General features: G+C 37.0%; 1 protein-coding gene and 1 non-coding gene across 2 annotated transcripts; both read right to left on the reverse strand.

Moving 5' to 3' along the window:
* Nucleotides 1-430: 430 nt before the first annotated feature.
* On the reverse strand, nucleotides 431-17,259 carry LOC593457 (lysophospholipid acyltransferase 5). The gene is made up of 12 exons (XM_030987150.1): nucleotides 17,058-17,259; nucleotides 14,241-14,348; nucleotides 11,241-11,347; nucleotides 10,047-10,178; nucleotides 8,347-8,454; nucleotides 7,370-7,552; nucleotides 6,514-6,600; nucleotides 5,853-6,019; nucleotides 5,007-5,154; nucleotides 2,380-2,535; nucleotides 1,322-1,422; nucleotides 431-560 (listed from the first exon to the last, which is right to left on the reverse strand). Exons 1-12 carry the CDS (start codon nucleotides 17,173-17,175, stop codon nucleotides 533-535), a joined length of 1,443 nt encoding a protein of 480 aa, XP_030843010.1. The 5' UTR covers nucleotides 17,176-17,259; the 3' UTR covers nucleotides 431-532.
* On the reverse strand, nucleotides 11,875-11,947 carry TRNAM-CAU. The gene has a single exon. It is a non-coding gene; the product is annotated as a tRNA-Met (tRNA).
* Nucleotides 17,260-18,818: the final 1,559 nt, after the last annotated feature.

Here is an 18,818-nt window from a genome sequence, read left to right on the forward strand (position 1 = left end):
TGGACCCTGTTACATAAAACTTGATATCAATAACAAGTTACAAGCTACTGTTATAAGCTACTATTATAAGCTACGATTATAAGCTACTGTTATAAGCTACTGTTACAAGCTACTGTTATAAGCTACTGTTATAAGCTACTGTTATAAGCTACTGTTATAAGCTACTGAAATCAGGCATCTGATTGGCTGAGAGCAAACTTGATATCAATAACAAGTTACAAGCTACTGTTATAAGCTACTATTATAAGCTACTGTTATAAGCTACTGTTATAAGCTACTGTTACAAGCTACTGTTACAAGCTACTGTTACAGGCTACTGTTATAAGCTACTGTTATAAGCTACTGTTATAAGCTACTGTTATAAGCTACTGTTACAAGCTACTGTTATAAGCTACTGAAACCATGGCATCTGATTGGCAGAGACCATAGAAATTTAGCATTTGTTATAGAGAACAACTTTTATGCAACAGGCCCCTGGTTTGCTCTCCTTGCTGATTTTCTTTTGAAATTTAATGAAGAAGGTTCACTGCATTCACTGGGCTTTAGAGTCTCCTGTAGCTCTGCAAGGAGAGTCAAATCATGAGAGACAAAATTATATTTGTCTTTCTTTTCTTCATACAATATATCTAATAGTGCACAAGCCATCATGAATTTATAAAAAATTGGGTACGTGCAATATTATATTATGTCAATCTGACATCACTTCATGATTAATGGTTATAATATCCCATGAATAAGGATCTTCATCTACATATATATGTACTGTAGTGTCTGTTCAGAGCCAGGAGGGTATTAACTCTGTGTTAAAGTACATGAGTAAATATCCCTCAGGCTCCAAACAGACAATATAATGGGCAATTAAGAGATTTTGTAAGGCCATAATCTACATTGTTTGGATATGAAATACACCCTCATTAATACATGAAAGAGGAAGCCACATTGTGAGGGGAGGGGAATGTAATGCCCCCCCCCCCCCCTCCCTCCCCACTCCCATTTGAAAGAAAAGGTAATGCAGTCACTGTGCATTAGCTTGCTACACAGAGATTTCACTGATTTCACTGTCTCCCCCCCCCCCCACCCTCCCTCTCTCTCTGATAATGATCAGTCTTGATATAGTGAAACCTGTCTATAAAGACCACCCAAGAGAGACAAGAAAAGTGATCTTTATAGGAAGGTGGTCTTTATGTACAGGTTCCTTTAGTACATGTTTCAATAAAGAACCATTTTCAAGGAGAAAAATGTGGTTTTTGTAGACAGGTGGTCTTCCTATACAGGTGGTCTCTAAAGCAGGTTTGACTGTATCAACTTTGCCTCTACTTACTTTGGTTTGTTGCTGTGTAGCATTGGTTGGAGGACAAGTGGGAAAAGCAGCATCCATCCAATAAACCAGACATGTCCAATGTAATACATAGAGGCATAAACCTGAGAGAGAAACCAGAACATTTATTTAGAATCATTACACCAGTTTGTAGATACAATCTGCGAATGGGCAGATAAAGTTATTTGTAACAAAATTAATTGTAAAAAACAATGAGACGAATACTGGAAGATTTGTGTTCATGAAAGTTATGTAATCATTTTTCATTCATCCACCGACGGTACATTCTCTAGCTGTTACACAGTTGAAAGTATTCTTCTCAAGAGGGCAAACAAAAGGTATTCATGAAGTACCTCCATCACTTTGGCAGTGATTATTCTAATGTGCACAAAATGGGACATCTCCATTTGTAAACGATGTGTGGATATTTGGGGGTTATTTGTACCAAAGCTAATTACAAACTGGTCTATTGTATCAAATAATTGGATTAGAGCCGATGGGTGGTATTCTCATAAGTTAAGCCGGGACTAAGTCCAGACTAAACAAGAATTTTAGTTCACACTTCCATGGAATGCTAGGTTTCATCTTCCTCCTTTAATATTCATGAGAAAGATAATCTACCAAAGACTTTGTTGAAATTTAGTTCATACTCATATTATCTTTTTCTTCCCATTTCATTGCAAAATTGTTTTTTTGGAGACTTTTCATTGAAGGATTAAAATAATCTGTACAGGGTAAATGAGTTGGCATCAGGCACTCCATAAAAGTGTGGACTGAATTCGTACGCGATAACTTAGTACGCGCTACCGGAATACCACCCCATGTGCTGTGCATCAATTTGATGTATGTTTTCAGCAATATAATTGCCAATTTTCATTATGTGACAAATTGATCTGTCCAGATTTATGTTTCTTGAGAATGTGACATAAAGCTTACATCTAAAAACATCAACAAATCTACTTTTCATTCTTGATTTACGAAAAGCACTAAAAAACATCCAATTTACAAGGGGTATTGAATAATTTAGTTATTAACTGTAGATTGTAAATCACATTGATTACCTGAGTAAACAATCCCCACTTGCTTAGCTGAAAGCTGATGAGGGCATAGGAAAAGCTGGTCATGACGAATACATTGCAGATCGCCGTCATCAGGAAAGCTATGACAGGATTGGACATTAAAGAGCCAAATCCGAGCTTTCTCCATACTTTCAGCCACTAAACAGACACAAACCAAAATGCAAAAAGAAAACGTCATGGAATAAACTCCCCATTAAATATCAATAGAAGCCCATTCATCTAATCCTCTTCTGAAGCAACATTGAAAAACCTGAAATTTAAGTTAATGGTATTCTTGCACATATTATGAGGTACTGAAATTTAATATTGTACAGAACTTTGAACCACGCCAAAAGTGTTTTAATGAATTTCTTAAATGTACTGCATGTGCAATTTGTATCAAAGTATCAAATATCACCCCTGAAGTCCTAAGCTTTTGCAACACATTCATGTACCATGTTTAAGCTTGAAAACTATAGAAGGGGCAACAAATATTGTGTGGTTATTTTATTGATCCTAAATGACAGGGGGGGGGGGTGGGTCGACAGAGTCTTATAAGGCTCGAATATCCTCAAATCATTAATCTTATATTTGTAGATACATCCTGTGCATGAGCAGATAAAGGTCCAAGCTTGAAATCCCACTGACACAATCAAAGACAGGCAATCATTATTCATTTACACAACAGTGATTTATTACAAAGGTAGAAGTAATCTTCAAAACATAAAACTTATTCATTAGGGACATCCATCATAAGGCAATGATTATTCTGAAATGCACAAAACCCCATCAAGAAATACACCCTACAGCCTTTTCACACACAGCTAAAATTCATCGTATCCAGAGATGATTAGTATAAACGTGTTTAACTCAACATGTTTATAGAAAATTTTCCCAGTGTGAACATCGTTTATATGATGTTGGGATAGATACAAAGTCGCGATGCATACGCCCCTTAAAGCAGGCTGCAGATACGAAGTACGTATCTAGAGAGCTTGACATTTTGTGTGTGACAGGTTATTCGTGTTTAAACGTGTTTCAGACGTGTTTAAACTGGATGGAGCGTGCACTTTGATTGATATGGCATGACCTTCAATGCGCAATGGCACTACTGCGCATTTTACGTGCAGTAGTTAATCACGAAACGATTAACGATCGCACCTAAATTTCTGTGTGTGAAAGGCTCGTGATTAGTTTAAACACGTTTCAAACACGTTTATACTAATCATGTTTATAGAATTTTAGCTGCGTGTGAAAAGGCTGCTAGTCTCTCAGAGAGTCTTCAGGTGAGGGAAAAGTAAGATAACGACTTTACTAGTTCATCATATGGAGGGGGGGGGGGGTGGGGAATTTTGGAAAATGCAGTGCACTACATATTCATAAGGCCTGTTGGTCATAAAACTAAAGGCTAATCCTGGTGATTGACAACACCCGAATGGTGTTAAATTTCCCCATGAGAGCCCACTACTATGCATTTCTAAAAGGTCTCTGACTATTTTGTGTCATTTGCACCAATGTGCTTACTGCGAACTTAGAGGATCACATCTTTGTAAGATGTTAGAGGATAATAATTTAAATATTCTTTTGTTAAAGAGAAGGTTGAGTTCTGGGAAGAGATGAACAATAATTTGTGAGCATTATCATTGTATTATGCAAGTGTGGAAGAACATCAGAGAAAAAATGTTCCCTGAAAAGCATGGCTCTTCAAATGCCTTAACATTCTAAATATGGCATGTAACATCATGAAAATCGGGACAGAGTTTTATGCTACTTGTTCGTGTAGTCCCATATACATCTTTCTGTGTACAGTGCTTGTAACTTTACCAAGATGGGCCAAATTTCTTATCATTTTGATGATTCCAGAACCCTGCAGTACACACCAATACTTACATGCTACATGATCAACCTTTTCTGATCCATTCCACACCTTTTCTTTCACAATGCAATTGCATGACCAGAACTCAACTTTATCTTCAAAGGTACTATGTCCCATTTGCAGGCCAAAAAAATGAAAAAGTTAAATTCCAACTGCTTTTGAAGAATAATACTAATTTAGAACTTCCCTAAAAAAGGTGGGGCTTGAAAATGTCTTCAAGTGGGAAAATAACGACTATTAGTTGTCAAATCGACTTTAGGGCTATAGAGCCCAAAAGTAATAGTCTTGATTTTCAGACAATTGTACCGAATGGTCATACATTTTATGCTGCGCAAAGATTCAATCAGTTTAATCTTGGCCATCACAAGAAGTGGGTTATTGATGTAGACAAATGCTCATGTACCCTTTACAACTCTTTTCATGTATGTTATTACCAAAGAGGAAAAAAAGCCAGTCAGTCACTCAATAGTGTCTGACAGTAAAGTCTAGCAAGTAAGCGGGTTTCCTTGCATAATTTGAATATGAGGACACTGCTAACCACAGAAGAAAAAAAGCCAGTCAGTCACTCAATAGTGTCTGACAGTAAAGTCTAGCAAGTAAGCGGGTTTCCTTGCATAATTTGAATGTGAGGACACTGCTTAACGTTTAAATTTCACAGATAGGACATACATGACATATTCATAATTCCAGCAAAGTTCTACAGCATTTGAGGTTGGCTGCAAAAGGGACATAGTACCTTTAAGGAATGACTCACCTGCTCGTCAAATGTGAGAGTGAATAATTGGAAGAGGAAGCAATGGAAGTACCCGATGTAGACGCCATGCCACAGAGCAAGGAACATCAGAGTAACAAACTGAGACAGCTGTCTGTTGCCCAGGAATTTCAAACGCTTATACACGCATCTACAAGATGGAAATAGTGAGAGTAAAATGTAGAGCATCCAGAAGAAGTTGATATTATGAACAATGATAGTAATGATAACAAAAACAACAACAATAACAAATAAATATTATACAGTAGGCTTGCGGTTGCGCCACGAAAGAGAGAAGGAGGATTGGGGATAAGCAGCATCTAAATAATAATATTTGTATAGCACTAGATACTAATCTTTCCTAGCACTGCACTATTTTTACCCCATCTTTGGTCAAGCTACCCCCTAAAAGGCAGGCACCCATTTACATCACCTGGATGGAGAGAGTCAGATATAGATTAATGTCTTGCCAAAGAATATTAGTGCCAAGGCAGAGATTCCGAACCTGTTCCTAACACATAACTCACACTAGTATAACAAATTATAATGGTAAAATAGTCAATTGCATTTAACACCAACCTAAAATTAACATGCCTATTGATTTTGTGCTTTCAAACAACTTAAGCCACAAAGAATTTAAATGAACACGCCTTCAATTGTCTCTTCCTATACTGATAACAGGAAGTCTTATGAACATTTTTGTCTTTAAACACGCTACTTTTTGATAACTGCAGTTTACATGAACATCAAAGAGTAATGTCTGGTTTTAAAATAATTTTTGTTGCGATACTCCCCTTCAGGGTGGACTTCCCCTTTAAACACTAGTGCTTGAGAAACATGATACCTTACCTTCCGGCCCACTTGCTGGTATTGGTGTTGTAATTAGACACCAAACCCCTGAAGGTCCCTGCCGTCTCAAGGCCATATACATTCATGTTGGCACTGCCTTTCCACTCTGCCTTCCCTTCTGTATCAAGACCACTATAAGCAATGCCAGTCATGATACTTGCACCTTCCTGAAGATGGGAAGAAACATGATGACAATGATGATTATGAAGATCATCATTATTATTTCTTTATTGCAACCGAATCTCAAGGTTGAATTTCAAATAAAAATAAAAATACAAACAGATAGTTTATGGTAGAAATAATGTACATAAAGTCAAAGAAACTGTTGAATCTGATAGATCAATAGATGAATAACAGTGTGCTACTGTACGTTTGTCTATAAATTGAGCAATAATAATGGAAATTCAAGTTTAGCTTGAATTTCATTCTGTAATACGTCACAACATTGCCAATTTGTACTTCATTAATTGCAACTTCAGAAATTCATAACCTGAATATTTTTAATCGGATACTGCTCAAACTTTCACTAAGCTTCTTCTCTCAGTTTTCTGCTTTCATTAAAACCAACTAAACATTAGGGTGGACTTCCCCTTTAACCTGGTAGTCTAGCTAGGCCCTCATAGGGATTATTTGGGGAGTTTACTTGGGTCTGAAGTCTTACCGCAAGCAGGAACACTCCTCCGTATCTGGCTCTGTACGAAGTCCCCCAAAGATACACAGTAAAGAGCTTGTGTAGAAGATTTTTACTCTGTGTTGTGGAAAAAACCAAAAGCAAATCATGAATCATTACCCAACAGACCAATGGAGGAGTGGGTAGATAAATATGAATATCATATTCAGTTAGTTAAATCACTTCTTTTTTTAAAATCTTACAAAGGGATTTTTGCAAGCTAGAGCTTCAAAAACTATTTTGGGATTTCTTTATACTTGCAATAAAGAGTGGTTCTGCGTGCACTAAACAATAGAGTTGGATCCTGGCATGAAGGATTGATAATACGCTGTAAAATCCCAATGTATTGGTACCTTATAGGGAGCAGATTGGCAAACAATTGATATCAGTGAACGAGTACATTGCCCGAATCGATACACAAAGTGATCAGTGATCAAACACATAGTGTAGAACATTAATACACCGAAAAAAGAAAGATACGTGTAAGAAAGTTAGGTATAGAAAGTTCTTGAAAAGAGCTCTGCTAAAGATAAAAACATTGTTGCATAGAAATCTCCTGTTTACTACACAATTTTTACACTAGCTTGGCCAGGAGGGATTAGACCTCCCTGCATGGTCACTGGCAGGTGGTTATTTCATCAAATCAGCTCTCAATCAACATGAGAAAAAGGGGACCATGGGGAATCAACGGATACCACTTAGGCATTGCTGGCTATATTGAGGGCGCAAGTAGCTACAAGTAGTGCAGTCCCGTTTAAAACGGCTCTCATGAATGATGTATCAACTATCAAATAATTTCCTTTTTTTCAAATTGAAAGGTGAAAAGTAATAATAACTTGAATCCTACCGTGAATTCTTCAGTCATGAAGTGTGCATCAGGCATCATGAGATTGAGGCCGACTCCCACACACACATAGATGACACCAAAGCAGAATCGATTGATGGAATAACGAGCATTGGACGGATGCTTCTGTTCCCATTCAGGTATAAGGCGATTGTTGGTGTAGTCAAGATACAGTCGCATGGAGAACTGATAGGTGGACAAAGAAACGGAAAACATTGATTTTCACAAGACAGATATGGTCAAAACATTAAAAGTTACGGTCTCATGAAGTGTACAAACATTTATGATAAAAGATAACATTTATGAAAAACACATTTTAAATGATAATTTATTGTGATATATATACAGTGTTCCATGGAATCACACTTCACATCTGTTTTTTAAACTACAGGAATACGGATATATGCTCCAAACATCTTGTACTTTTAGTGTACACTCTCAAGCCTGTCTACCGTATATCCACTGAAGGCCATCAAAGGGAAATATATGTAGATAAAGTGTGGCTACTGACAAAAAAGCAGGCTTTTTTGATAGGTTCTACACCACATACATCTTGCTACAGAGAAAAAAATTCTGTGGCCACTATAGATAGGTGGCCTTTCCTGAGTGGTGGCCACTTTGACAGGTTTGACTGTTTTAGGGTGCAGTTTAGGCAGGATTTCTTGTGAGATATCTTACATGTAAATATATTCTTACTAACTGTTAGAAAATTCTCAACTTATAAACACTGGAAGGGGTCATAACATTTCAAGTAAAGACCTAGTGTTGGAGTCTTGTGATCTACAAATCGCTATAAACAAATGTTTGATCGAGCGGTAGAGGAAACATAGGAACATACCTAACTAAACATAACTAACCAAACGTAACTTTCAACTAAACATAAATAAACATAAATAACTAAACAAATAGAAACAAATTGAATCTTCAAATCACTTTTAACAAAAGTTTGATCAAGCAGTACAGAAAAAATATGAACATACCTGAGGGCCAGCTAAGAATCCTCCAAAGAAAAGACAAAAACCTCCCATTTCCAGTAACGATGGGGCACGAGTCAAATAGTGCTGTTGTTGCTCTGCACTCAATTTATCCTGATGTGTAATCGAAAAGAAGAAGAAGAGAATGATCACATGATAATTGAAAAAAATGTTGAACACACATACAATTAGACCCAAGTTGTTAGGATTCGTTAACCAGACCGAGCTGTGATGATCACAGACCAGCGCCATGTTTCATAAAACTTGTTATCCATATAAACAAATGCTGAAATTATATGACAAATTGGCTCTCACCCAATCACATGCCATGATTGCAGAAGCTTATAACAATTAATGTAGCATGCTATTGAGAACAAGTTTTATGAAACAGAGCCCAGAATCGTTTTTCTTTCATCCAACACACCAATTTCTACATGTAGGACAATAGTGTACAGATGAGTAAGCATTGACTTAGTTCATACCTAAGACTTGGCTTGTACAGATCAGAAGGATGACGAGAAATGCACGCATCACACAAGGTGAAATTTCATTCCACGGTTCATTCTCCCCCAAAATAGATGTTTGAATTCTTTGGGCTCCTGTTTTGCTTTCACAGTAGTGAATTTATCTCGAGTGTTTTTCTTCTAAATCGTATATGGCCATGTGTGGTCATTTTCAAGATCACGACAGTCCTCTTTATAAGGCGAGGTCCTGGTGTACAAGGAATTAGTTAAAATAACGGGTTGATGCAGTCTTTCAGGACAGTTCTATTAAAGATTTTGAGTACATCCCTCCCTCCCTCCCTCCCTCCCTCCCTCCCTCTCTCCCTCTCTCTCTGTAAGAAAATGAACTATATATTGAGGCACAGTGGCACACATATTTGGTCCAGAGACCTTATAAGGACACCAATATAATAACTGCTCCGCTCACCTTTGACTTTTGACCATCATAGAGGTCAAGTGTCACTCCTACGACCTTTAGAACCATGACCTTATAATGACACCAATATGATAACTGCTCCACTCACCTTTGACTTCTGACCATCATAGAGGTCAAGTGCCACTCCTATGACCTTTAGAACCATGACCTTATAAGGACACCAATATGATAACTGCTCCACTCACCTTTGACTTCTGACCATCATAGATGTCAAGTGCCACTCCTATGACCTTTAGAACCATGACCTTATAAGGACACCAATATGATAACTGCTCCACTCATCTTTGACTTCTGACCATCATAGAGGTCAAGTGCCACTCCTATGAACTTTAGAACCATGACCTTATAAGGACACCAATATGATAACTGCTCCACTCACCTTTGACTTTTGACCATCATAGATGTCAAGTGCCACTCCTATGAACTTTAGAACCATGACCTTATAAGGACACCAATATGATAACTGCTCCACTCACCTTTGACTTCTGACCATCATAGAGGTCAAGTGCCACTCCTATGACCTTTAGAACCATGACCTTATAAGGACACCAATATGATAACTGCCCCACTCACCTTTGACTTCTGACTGTCATAGAGGTCAAGTGCCATTCCTATGACCTTTAGAACCATGACCTTATAAGGACACCAATATGATAACTGCTCCACTCACCTTTGACTTCTGACCATCACAGAGGTCAAGTGCCATTCCTATGAACTTTAGAACCATGACGTTATAAGGACACTAATATGATAACTGCTCCACTCACCTTTGACTTCTGACCATCATAGAGGTCAAGTGCCACTCCTATGACCTTTAGAACCATGATACAATGAGGTGTATCCCAGAGCACATCATGTGTCCCATCAGAGATTGATACTGTTCCAATAAGAAAGTATATCTGTGGGGGGAAATGGAGAGAAGAAAATAAAAAAAGGGCCATCATGCCCTATCTATAAAGGCATATCAACATAGAGGGGGAGGGGGAGAAAAAACAATTCACATGCCCACCGAAAGGAGGGGGGGATAAAGATATTTTTCATATGTACATCATACTATCCATGGTTCAAGGACTTGAGCAGCTTTTGATCATTCTGTCCCGCCTCCAATTCAGCCAATCCTTGATCAGATCGGCCTTTGCTTCATAATTCAAATAGTCACTAGTCACAATGGCAAGTACAGTGTATGATGATTCATGTTTTCTGGTTATCTTGGAAGCCACTTTGAAAAGCAGATTTGAAATCAATTCAAAGCTAACTTCTGCACACTTTACTAAATGGTACAAATCTACATGTATGTCAATGGACAAAAAACAACTACACTGTATGTACAATGCCTTTGCCTGCTTGCTAGGTGCCTTTTCTAATCCGGACATTGGCAATCAAGGCATTCCATCTACAACTATCTCTGGTTCTTTGTAAATTGACATTACTTCTGTTACCAGCCAGCCAAATGAACTTATCCATTATAAATGCTGAATAGTACACAAAGCTATATTTATATTATAAGAAAAGACAGGATGCTTAAAGAATCATGGTAAAACATGTAACTTACCTTTCCTTGCCATTTACTAATTACGTGTAGAGTCTACTGTACCATGAACTTTCTACTTTCTATCTATCTATACATGTATATCTTTGCATCTCTATCTATGTGTAAATATATCTATCTCCAATGTATATTTCTGTCTGTCTACATGTATCTTTAATCTATTTTTTAGCCTATCTTCCATAATAGCTGGAAGCGAGTAACTGTGTAAAAAATCACTTGGCTTCAGGAAGTTCACAGGGGTGGCCGAAAGCTTGCCTACTAAATTTTAAGGTTGGTAGAAGCTTAAACTACACCTTTTGAAATTCATTTGTTAACTATGTCAATGGAACAGATGTCTTTCTTTGTGAAAAAGCAGCTATAAAAATGCCCTCCACGTGCCTTTTGCAAAGATGCCTTTAATAAAGTCACTCACCATGTTCCATAGGAAAGAAAGCACCACTGATGTTACACTGCCTCCAGCCACGGCCAGAAGGAGGTAGTTAAAAAGAACTGTGATAACAAAATGCAATGTCTGCATCCCTGTGAAAAAGAGAAAAGAATTATGAAGATATATATTTTCTATCCACTTTAAAATGATAATAACTTGGAACATGGAATGCCTTTTTAATTAACACTTGTTCTGAATAATGACTTACATCTGTAAATGTACTTGCATATACACACCAGTAAACAAGCCAGGGCCCCACTTTACAAAAACGTACCATTGATGGTCCAATTGTTAGATGAACTTCTCCTACATGTGTATATCTCTGTATTTGAAAAGGTAATTTCAGTGCAGTAAGACTCTGTACCAGTTGTTAAAATAGCTGTACCCAATACTTGTATCTTAGTACTAAAATAAATCACCATCATATTTATATTCATTGAATTGTTTCTAATAATAATAATAATAATAATGTTTATTTACCCAGGGTAGCCACTTCAGTTATGAAACTGTTCTTCCAGCGGGCCCTGCATAACATAATGTTATTACTACCCTTCTCCAATCTAATATGCTGAGCGCCTAGCTAGAAGGCAGAAGGTCCCATTGTTATAAGTCTTTGGTATGACTCGGCCGGGGTTCGAACCCACGACCTCCCGTTCATGAGGCGGGCGCTCTAACCACTGAGCCACCATGCCCGGTTAAATGTTTGAAAAGTTTACAGGGCTATCCAACCCTTGGAATAAGTTCATTTGTATGAAAGCAGAAAAATAAGAAAAACAGAATTGCAACGGTTTAAAATAAATCGGACTAATAATAAGAAAGTTAAGAATGTTTGAAATATGAGATCACTATGTCGATGACTCTATAGATGTGAATCTCAAATTGGCAGTTTGGTCAGTGAAATGTGACGTATTTGTGGTTAACTTTCCTGTTTGTTGTGTACAAAAATATCATTAATTTCTCTTTTTCTGTTAAGTGCCTTCTCCCGTGGGGCATACTACTAAAATCATTTTATGGGTACAGTAACTGGGATAGGATATTTTAAAAGTCCCCGAAAGAGTAAAGACCCTCCTGAGCCATACATTTTTTTAAATTGAAATTTCAGTCATTTTTTGTGTGGGAACAAATGGGAAAGTTGTCTGCCATTACATCACAGAGACATTACCAATTTAGCCAACTTAAAGACCCCCACACCAACAGTGATTACAACTTCAACAAATTAAAAAATTATCCCATTTTTTGTCGGATTTCATTCAAGGTTTAAAGATAAACTTTAGTACTGGTAATGCGATTGCATTGTGAAAGAAAAGGTGTGAAAGAAAAGGTGTGGAAAGGATCAGAAACAGTTGATCATGTAGCATGTAAGTATTGGTGTGCACTGCAAGGTTCTGGAGTCATCAAAATCATAATAAATTTGACCGAGTCTTGGTAAAGTAACAAGCACTCACATAGAAAGCTATATATGGGACAACACTCATGGTGTCGGGGCTAGTACTACCTTGATTTCCTTGTCTTTCTATGCTCATTACTCAGCCAGTATACATTTTCTTTCAAAATTGTTTGGCACATGTCATTTATTTGTAATCTTGAACATTCAGTGTAAGTTTCGTTTGATTTTGTGAGAATTATTTTTTTTTTTTACCAGTACTGGAGTTTATCTTTAAAACTTTCACTGGTCTACTCTTTTTGCTTTCATCTAGAGAAGTTTGCTATTGATTTTAGATTTCCCTTTAATCTATCTATTCCTTTAAACTCTACAACCCTTTTTTATAAAATTAGTGCAATCTTGCTATCATAACAAAGACCAATCTAAGATGACCTTTACTCTCTGGGAGATATTAGACTACAAAATCAGCAAACAAGCTTGAAGTCCATGCCTCAGAAGATACTAGAGATAAATGTACATGTAGTGTACAATAATCTGGTTTTCATTAACTTAAACCTCAGAGCCTGTTATTATCCCTCTTATCTATAGAGCTGCCATGCAAACTGATACTAACAGCCTTTTCACACACAGCTAAAATTCTATAAACATGATTAGTATAAACGTGTTTGAAATGTGTTTAAACTAATCATGAGCCTTTCACACACAGAAATTTTGTTGCGATCGTTCATAGTTTCGTGATTAACTACTGCTCGTAAAATGCGCAGTAGTGCCATTGCGCATTGAAGGTCATGTCATATCAATCAAAGCGCACGCTCCATCCAGTTTAAACACGTTTAAACACGAATTTCCTTTAACACACAAAATGTCAAGCTCTCTAGATACGAACTTCGTATCTGCAGCCTGCTTTCAGGGGCGTATGGATCGCGACTTCGTATCTATCCCAACATCGTATAAACGATGTTCACACTGGGAAATTTTGTCTATAAACATGTTTAAAACTGTTGAGTGATTCTAATCATCTCTAGATACGATGAATTTTAGCTGTGTGTGAAAAGGCTGTTTGTCTGAAGTTAATGATACTATTGGTCCTTGCATATATATCATTTAAGTTCATTAGTGTGAGAATGGGTTAGTTCAATCTGCTGAATTACACACTATCCAGTAAACTCAGGTACTGAAATAACACTGAACAGTGCCAGGAATTTTGTTCTAGAGTATATACTGATGGTCAAGAGCTATGTTCGGAATTCCCATTCGAGAAGATGTTAACTGAGTAGAGTGCGAGACCAAGTCTGGCGAATTTGCCAGAATTTTGTAGTCAAACAAACTTTCATTCAAAACGGCCACACAGTTTTGGACTGTCAATATGACCAAGAATGAGAAAATGTGGATTTGCCCAAATCTCTAATGATGTAAATTTATTACAAAATGTAGACCATCGGTATCTTCAAATATGTAATTCCAAATTATAATTTCGATCACACTCTCCAGTTCTCGACCTATTGTATGTGAACCGGAAGTTCCTTGGCCAAATATACCCATGGCTGGTGCTGCCCTCTATGGCCAAGTACCATAGTTGTGCTAGCGAGACCTGTACTTACCAAAGTTAAAGTATGATAAGCCCAATCCGAGGGCAATGAAGAACAGGTGCTGGATATTAGATGACGCATGGTGGAGAAGGTTTCTGGGTATGAAGGCAAGTAGGTAACCTGGAATGAAAAGAACAAATCAAATTGAATAAAATGATGAAATTTAATTATGTTACAACTAGTAAATAAAATTCAATCATACAATTCAATTCATGTACATGTAAATCATTCAGGGTCTATTTTGGCGATTTTGAATAATATTCATTGGCGCTATAGTGTCTGATAAATAAAATCGAAGGAAAAAATCTATTTAATAGCAAACTCTGAACTTCCGAGGCAGGTTTCTACTGTTCTACATTTCAAAAAATAAAATGGAAGCTCTCATTACCAATCATGCGAAAGAATATGTTTTGAGTAATACATGATAACAATTTTGCCGGGAAACTGCCTACTAATTGATATATTTGGTAAATTAGTTGATCTATTGGTGTGTGAGAGATAAAAACGCACGTGTCGCGCACCTGTGCGTAGTCCCATATACATCTTTCTGTGTACAGTGCTTGTAACTTTATGAAGACTGGGCCAAATTTCTTATCATTTTGATGATTCCAGAACCTTGCAGTACATCTATGCTATAGATGATCAACCTTTTTTGATCGATTTCACGTTTCTTTCACCATGCAATCGCATGCATAACTGGGGCGGTATTCTGAACCCTGTGTTATCTCTGATATTGTTGTATCTTTGGAGATAAGATAAAGTTGGTATTCTGAACATTGTTGTAACTTTTGTTGTATCTTTTGTTGTATCTTTTCTCTCATCTGTTTGGTCGCGCCTGCATTCAAACTTTGTTGCGCTTGTAATTGTGCTTATTAGTAATAAAATGGGACTTAATCCTCATTTGCATATGCGCACGAGAGATAATATGTCGAGATAATTGGTATTCTGAAAGTTGTTGTATCTTTTATCTTATCTTATCTTGCATGGTATTTACAACAATATTTACAACAGGTAGGGGGTTGTTGTATCTTTCGTGGTGATATAATGGCGGCAATATTTCTTGCCCAGAATCAACTTCGTGCCAATAGACGAGTTAGACCGGAAACATCACAGATGAGAACTTTTTAAGAAATTACATGCTAGGATATGATGATTTTAATGCTCTCATCTAAGTGAAAGCGTGACCTGTCTTCATGATCCACGTGCCACAGCGCATTATGATGACACGTATAATAAGCGCTAAATTAACTAATTACGCCCTAGATTAGTATGCGCTGGGCGCATCTTCAGTATGGCATAAAGTACTCCTATTGGTTGACCTACTTATCATGCTTAGGGTCTAGAGTAAGACTGCCAAACTTCGGACACAAAACGGGGGAAAAGATTAAATTCTTTTTTTAATTATTGAATAATCAAATATACTATTATTGTCCAAAACTGTTCATGTATATCATGAAAAGCAAATTAGTAAAGGAAATGGAAAACTAGAATTATTTACTAGCTTACCCGCCAAACCTTTTTTCATGCCAAGCTTCGGACGCACTTGCCAAGCTTCGGACGTTCATGAGTAGCGCACGTATAACGCACGTATAGCGCATAGCGCACGTACAGCGCACGCATAGCGCGCCCGCTAAAGTGCGCATTCATCGGAGGTTTGGAAACCGGATCAAAAATGGTACGACGGGGGTAAGTTTGACTGCGTTGATTTCATGAAAAAAGTATTATTTTCTCGTTTTGGGTAGATTTATTTTAGGTAGAACTATCAGAAAGGTGTTTTTCACAACACTCACACAATATTTTGGTGCTAAAATCTTACGAAAGCGCTATTTTTTCGTAGTCAAAATGACACTCAATGTTGCCTGTCCGAAGTTTGGAAGCGCGCCATCTTCTGGTAGGGGTACATGTATAGTACCCCTAGGTCCGTGGAAACGGCCGCCATTAGAAAATTTTCGCGATAGAGTGAAAAAGTATCTCATAAGCTCCCATAATTTTGGCAGAAACCACGTGAAATATGCCAAGGATTTGTTTGTAATCGATATATTGAAGGCTCTATACCTTAACTCCCCTGTTAAGGGACTGTAAAAATCCAGGTAACCTGAAATCTGTCTCTGAATTCGATGTTTTTTGTGAGTTTTGCAGACGGCAACCTGCCCTAACTTTCTGTACTAACGATGTAGGTTAGTAGTAGTATCAAATGCATGCAAGTTACCCGCCTGAGCTAGGCTCATATTTTGCGTTCGAGCCGTTGAAGTAATTTTTGTCCGAAGTTTGGCGGTGTCCGAAGTTTGGTGGTTTTACTCTACATCTACATGTATATAAAATAGATCTTGAGACTTGATTGGTAGGGTCCATAAAAATGGGCGTGTACGTCAAAGACCAATGTTCAAATTACCGCCCCTGGTCTCTATTTTTAACCCCCAATTATTTAATTGATCATGTTGCTTGTTGACAATTGATTTTTGGATTTAGATCTAGATCTAAATTACTTTATCTGACTTTACAGTCAGGCCGGTAGTCTTCAAATTTGATTAGACTAGGCCCCTATTAAGAATACACTAAAGACATTTGCATCCACTGAAACTAAACTAATGTTAAATGAAATGGTTGACACTTAGAATCTATGTCTTTCGAGAAAACACCTTATGCGCTTACGGCTCATGCAGTCTAGGTCTAGTCTCCCTGTTTCAGAAAGCCCACTCCCCTGCACCGTGAACTACATCGTGACCGCGCCAGGCTTGCCCCGCCCTCCAGGCCCGCGGGTACGGTACATTGAGACAATGTTTGTTGTTGTCACTCTAATCTTTTGTTCCAACAGTACACTTTTCTTACCGATCAATACACTTATGAAAAAGCGCAGGGTTGAATCTGAAAATCCTAGTAGTTGCGCTGAAACATGAATGGTTTGGTGCACAAAGCCCAAATCACTGGATATTCCCTCTTCTTCCATGGTAGATGAACATAAATCCCCGCATAAATCGCCCGATCGTTCCAAGTCTGAAAGTCGAAATTACAGCATTCAGATCATGCACCGCGCCATTGGTGGTGCAGCAGTGCATATACGCGTTGGCATGTCAATATGAGAGCGACAATATATATTCTCACGGCATCCATAATCATCCAATGTATCATTTGTGAAGATGAACAAACAATAAAGTAAACAAATAAATAGTCAAACAGTTAATAATAAAATGAAATAGAAAAAAAAAAGAAGATTGATATTTCGAATGAATTAATTAATAAAGAATTTATAATAAATATTAAAAAATTAAATGAAGAAAAAAAATATTATAAAATGAATATACTGTATTGATAAAACAACTATTTCTATATAACATTCAAATCAAGGGGCACAATGGAATCATCATAATTTGCTGTTATGGGGTAAACTTTACTAATTATATATATTGGTTAAAAATAAAGTGCTTCAAATGCGAAAAAAGGGGTTTAAAACGAAGCATCATTTTCCTACAGAATTTCATCAATTTCATACAATCAAAGAGTTTATTATTTTCAAATTAGTTATTGGGTCGGTAGTAGTTTTGAAGAAGGAGTTTTCTTTCAGTTTAGCAAAGACTGGACAAATGAATATAAGAAAATCATCACAGATTGATTGTAAGTTATATAGTGAACAAAAGTGAACAAATTTATAAAATGAACATGAATATATATAAACCTATATTCATTCTATTTTTTTCTCTCACTTTTTTGTCTGGTGTGCTCAAGTATGGTGCATGCCTGCAGATGTATATGGTATATCTCTTAGAGCTTAAGACAGCAACATTTTTAATGCAAAATAAAAAGTGTTATGTCATATAGAAATGTATGTATCATCTTCAACATTTCCCTTGCCTAGTTTGCACCTCACTCTCCTTTTCCCTCTCCATGCATGCCCCAAGACGAAAATCCAATTGAAACCAATTAAATTTTCAATCTGTTTTAATTGGTTCCAATTGGTTCCAATTGGTTTCAACTGGTCTCAATAGGTTTTAACAGGTTTCACTGGGACTTTAATAGGACTTCAGATGGTTTCAATTGGTCCAGATTGTCCCTATTGGACCAATTGGACCCATTGGCCTATAGGCCCCATTAGACTTTAATGGGACCCCAATTGGTTTCAATTGGACCAATTGGCCTTAAGTTGGACTTCAATTGGTCCAATTGAAACCAATTGAAAACCTTTTAAAGTCTAATTAATAATGGGGCCGATTGGTCCAATTGAAATCCCATTAAAGTCTAATAGGGCCAATTGAAACCAATTGAAACCAATAGAAACCAATAGGACCAATGTTAAATAGAAACCAATTGGACCAATAGAAACAAATTAGACCAATAAGACCAATAGAAACCAATAGGACCAATAGAAACCAATAGAAACCAACAGATCGTTGCATCTCATGCATATTCATTATTAGTTTACACGTGTCACAGAAAAATACATTTATCATGATTTGTTAAGCAAATTAAAGACAATGCACATCATTTTTGTGATTTCTATTTTCCTTCGGCAATTATTAACCAATAGAAATGTTACAATTACATTCACGTTTTAACAATAGATATATTGATTATATGATTACTGACCAAGAAACA

Source organism: Strongylocentrotus purpuratus, unplaced genomic scaffold (genome assembly GCF_000002235.5).
Source record: "Strongylocentrotus purpuratus isolate Spur 01 unplaced genomic scaffold, Spur_5.0 spur5_scaffold_16, whole genome shotgun sequence".
Classification (NCBI taxonomy): Eukaryota; Metazoa; Echinodermata; class Echinoidea; order Camarodonta; family Strongylocentrotidae; genus Strongylocentrotus; species Strongylocentrotus purpuratus.

Bases quoted from the DNA above. Each gene is read 5' to 3' on its own strand.
- LOC593457 (XM_030987150.1), bottom strand. From the start codon at position 17,175: ATGGAAGAAGAGGGAATATCCAGTGATTTGGGCTTTGTGCACCAAACC. The intron at 6,020-6,513 runs GTAAGACTTCAG...TCCCATCTTCAG, and splicing joins GAGGAGTGTTCCTGCTTGCG to GAAGGTGCAAGTATCATGAC. The intron at 2,536-5,006 runs GTGAGTCATTCC...GTGTCTGTTTAG, and splicing joins CTCTCACATTTGACGAGCAG to TGGCTGAAAGTATGGAGAAA.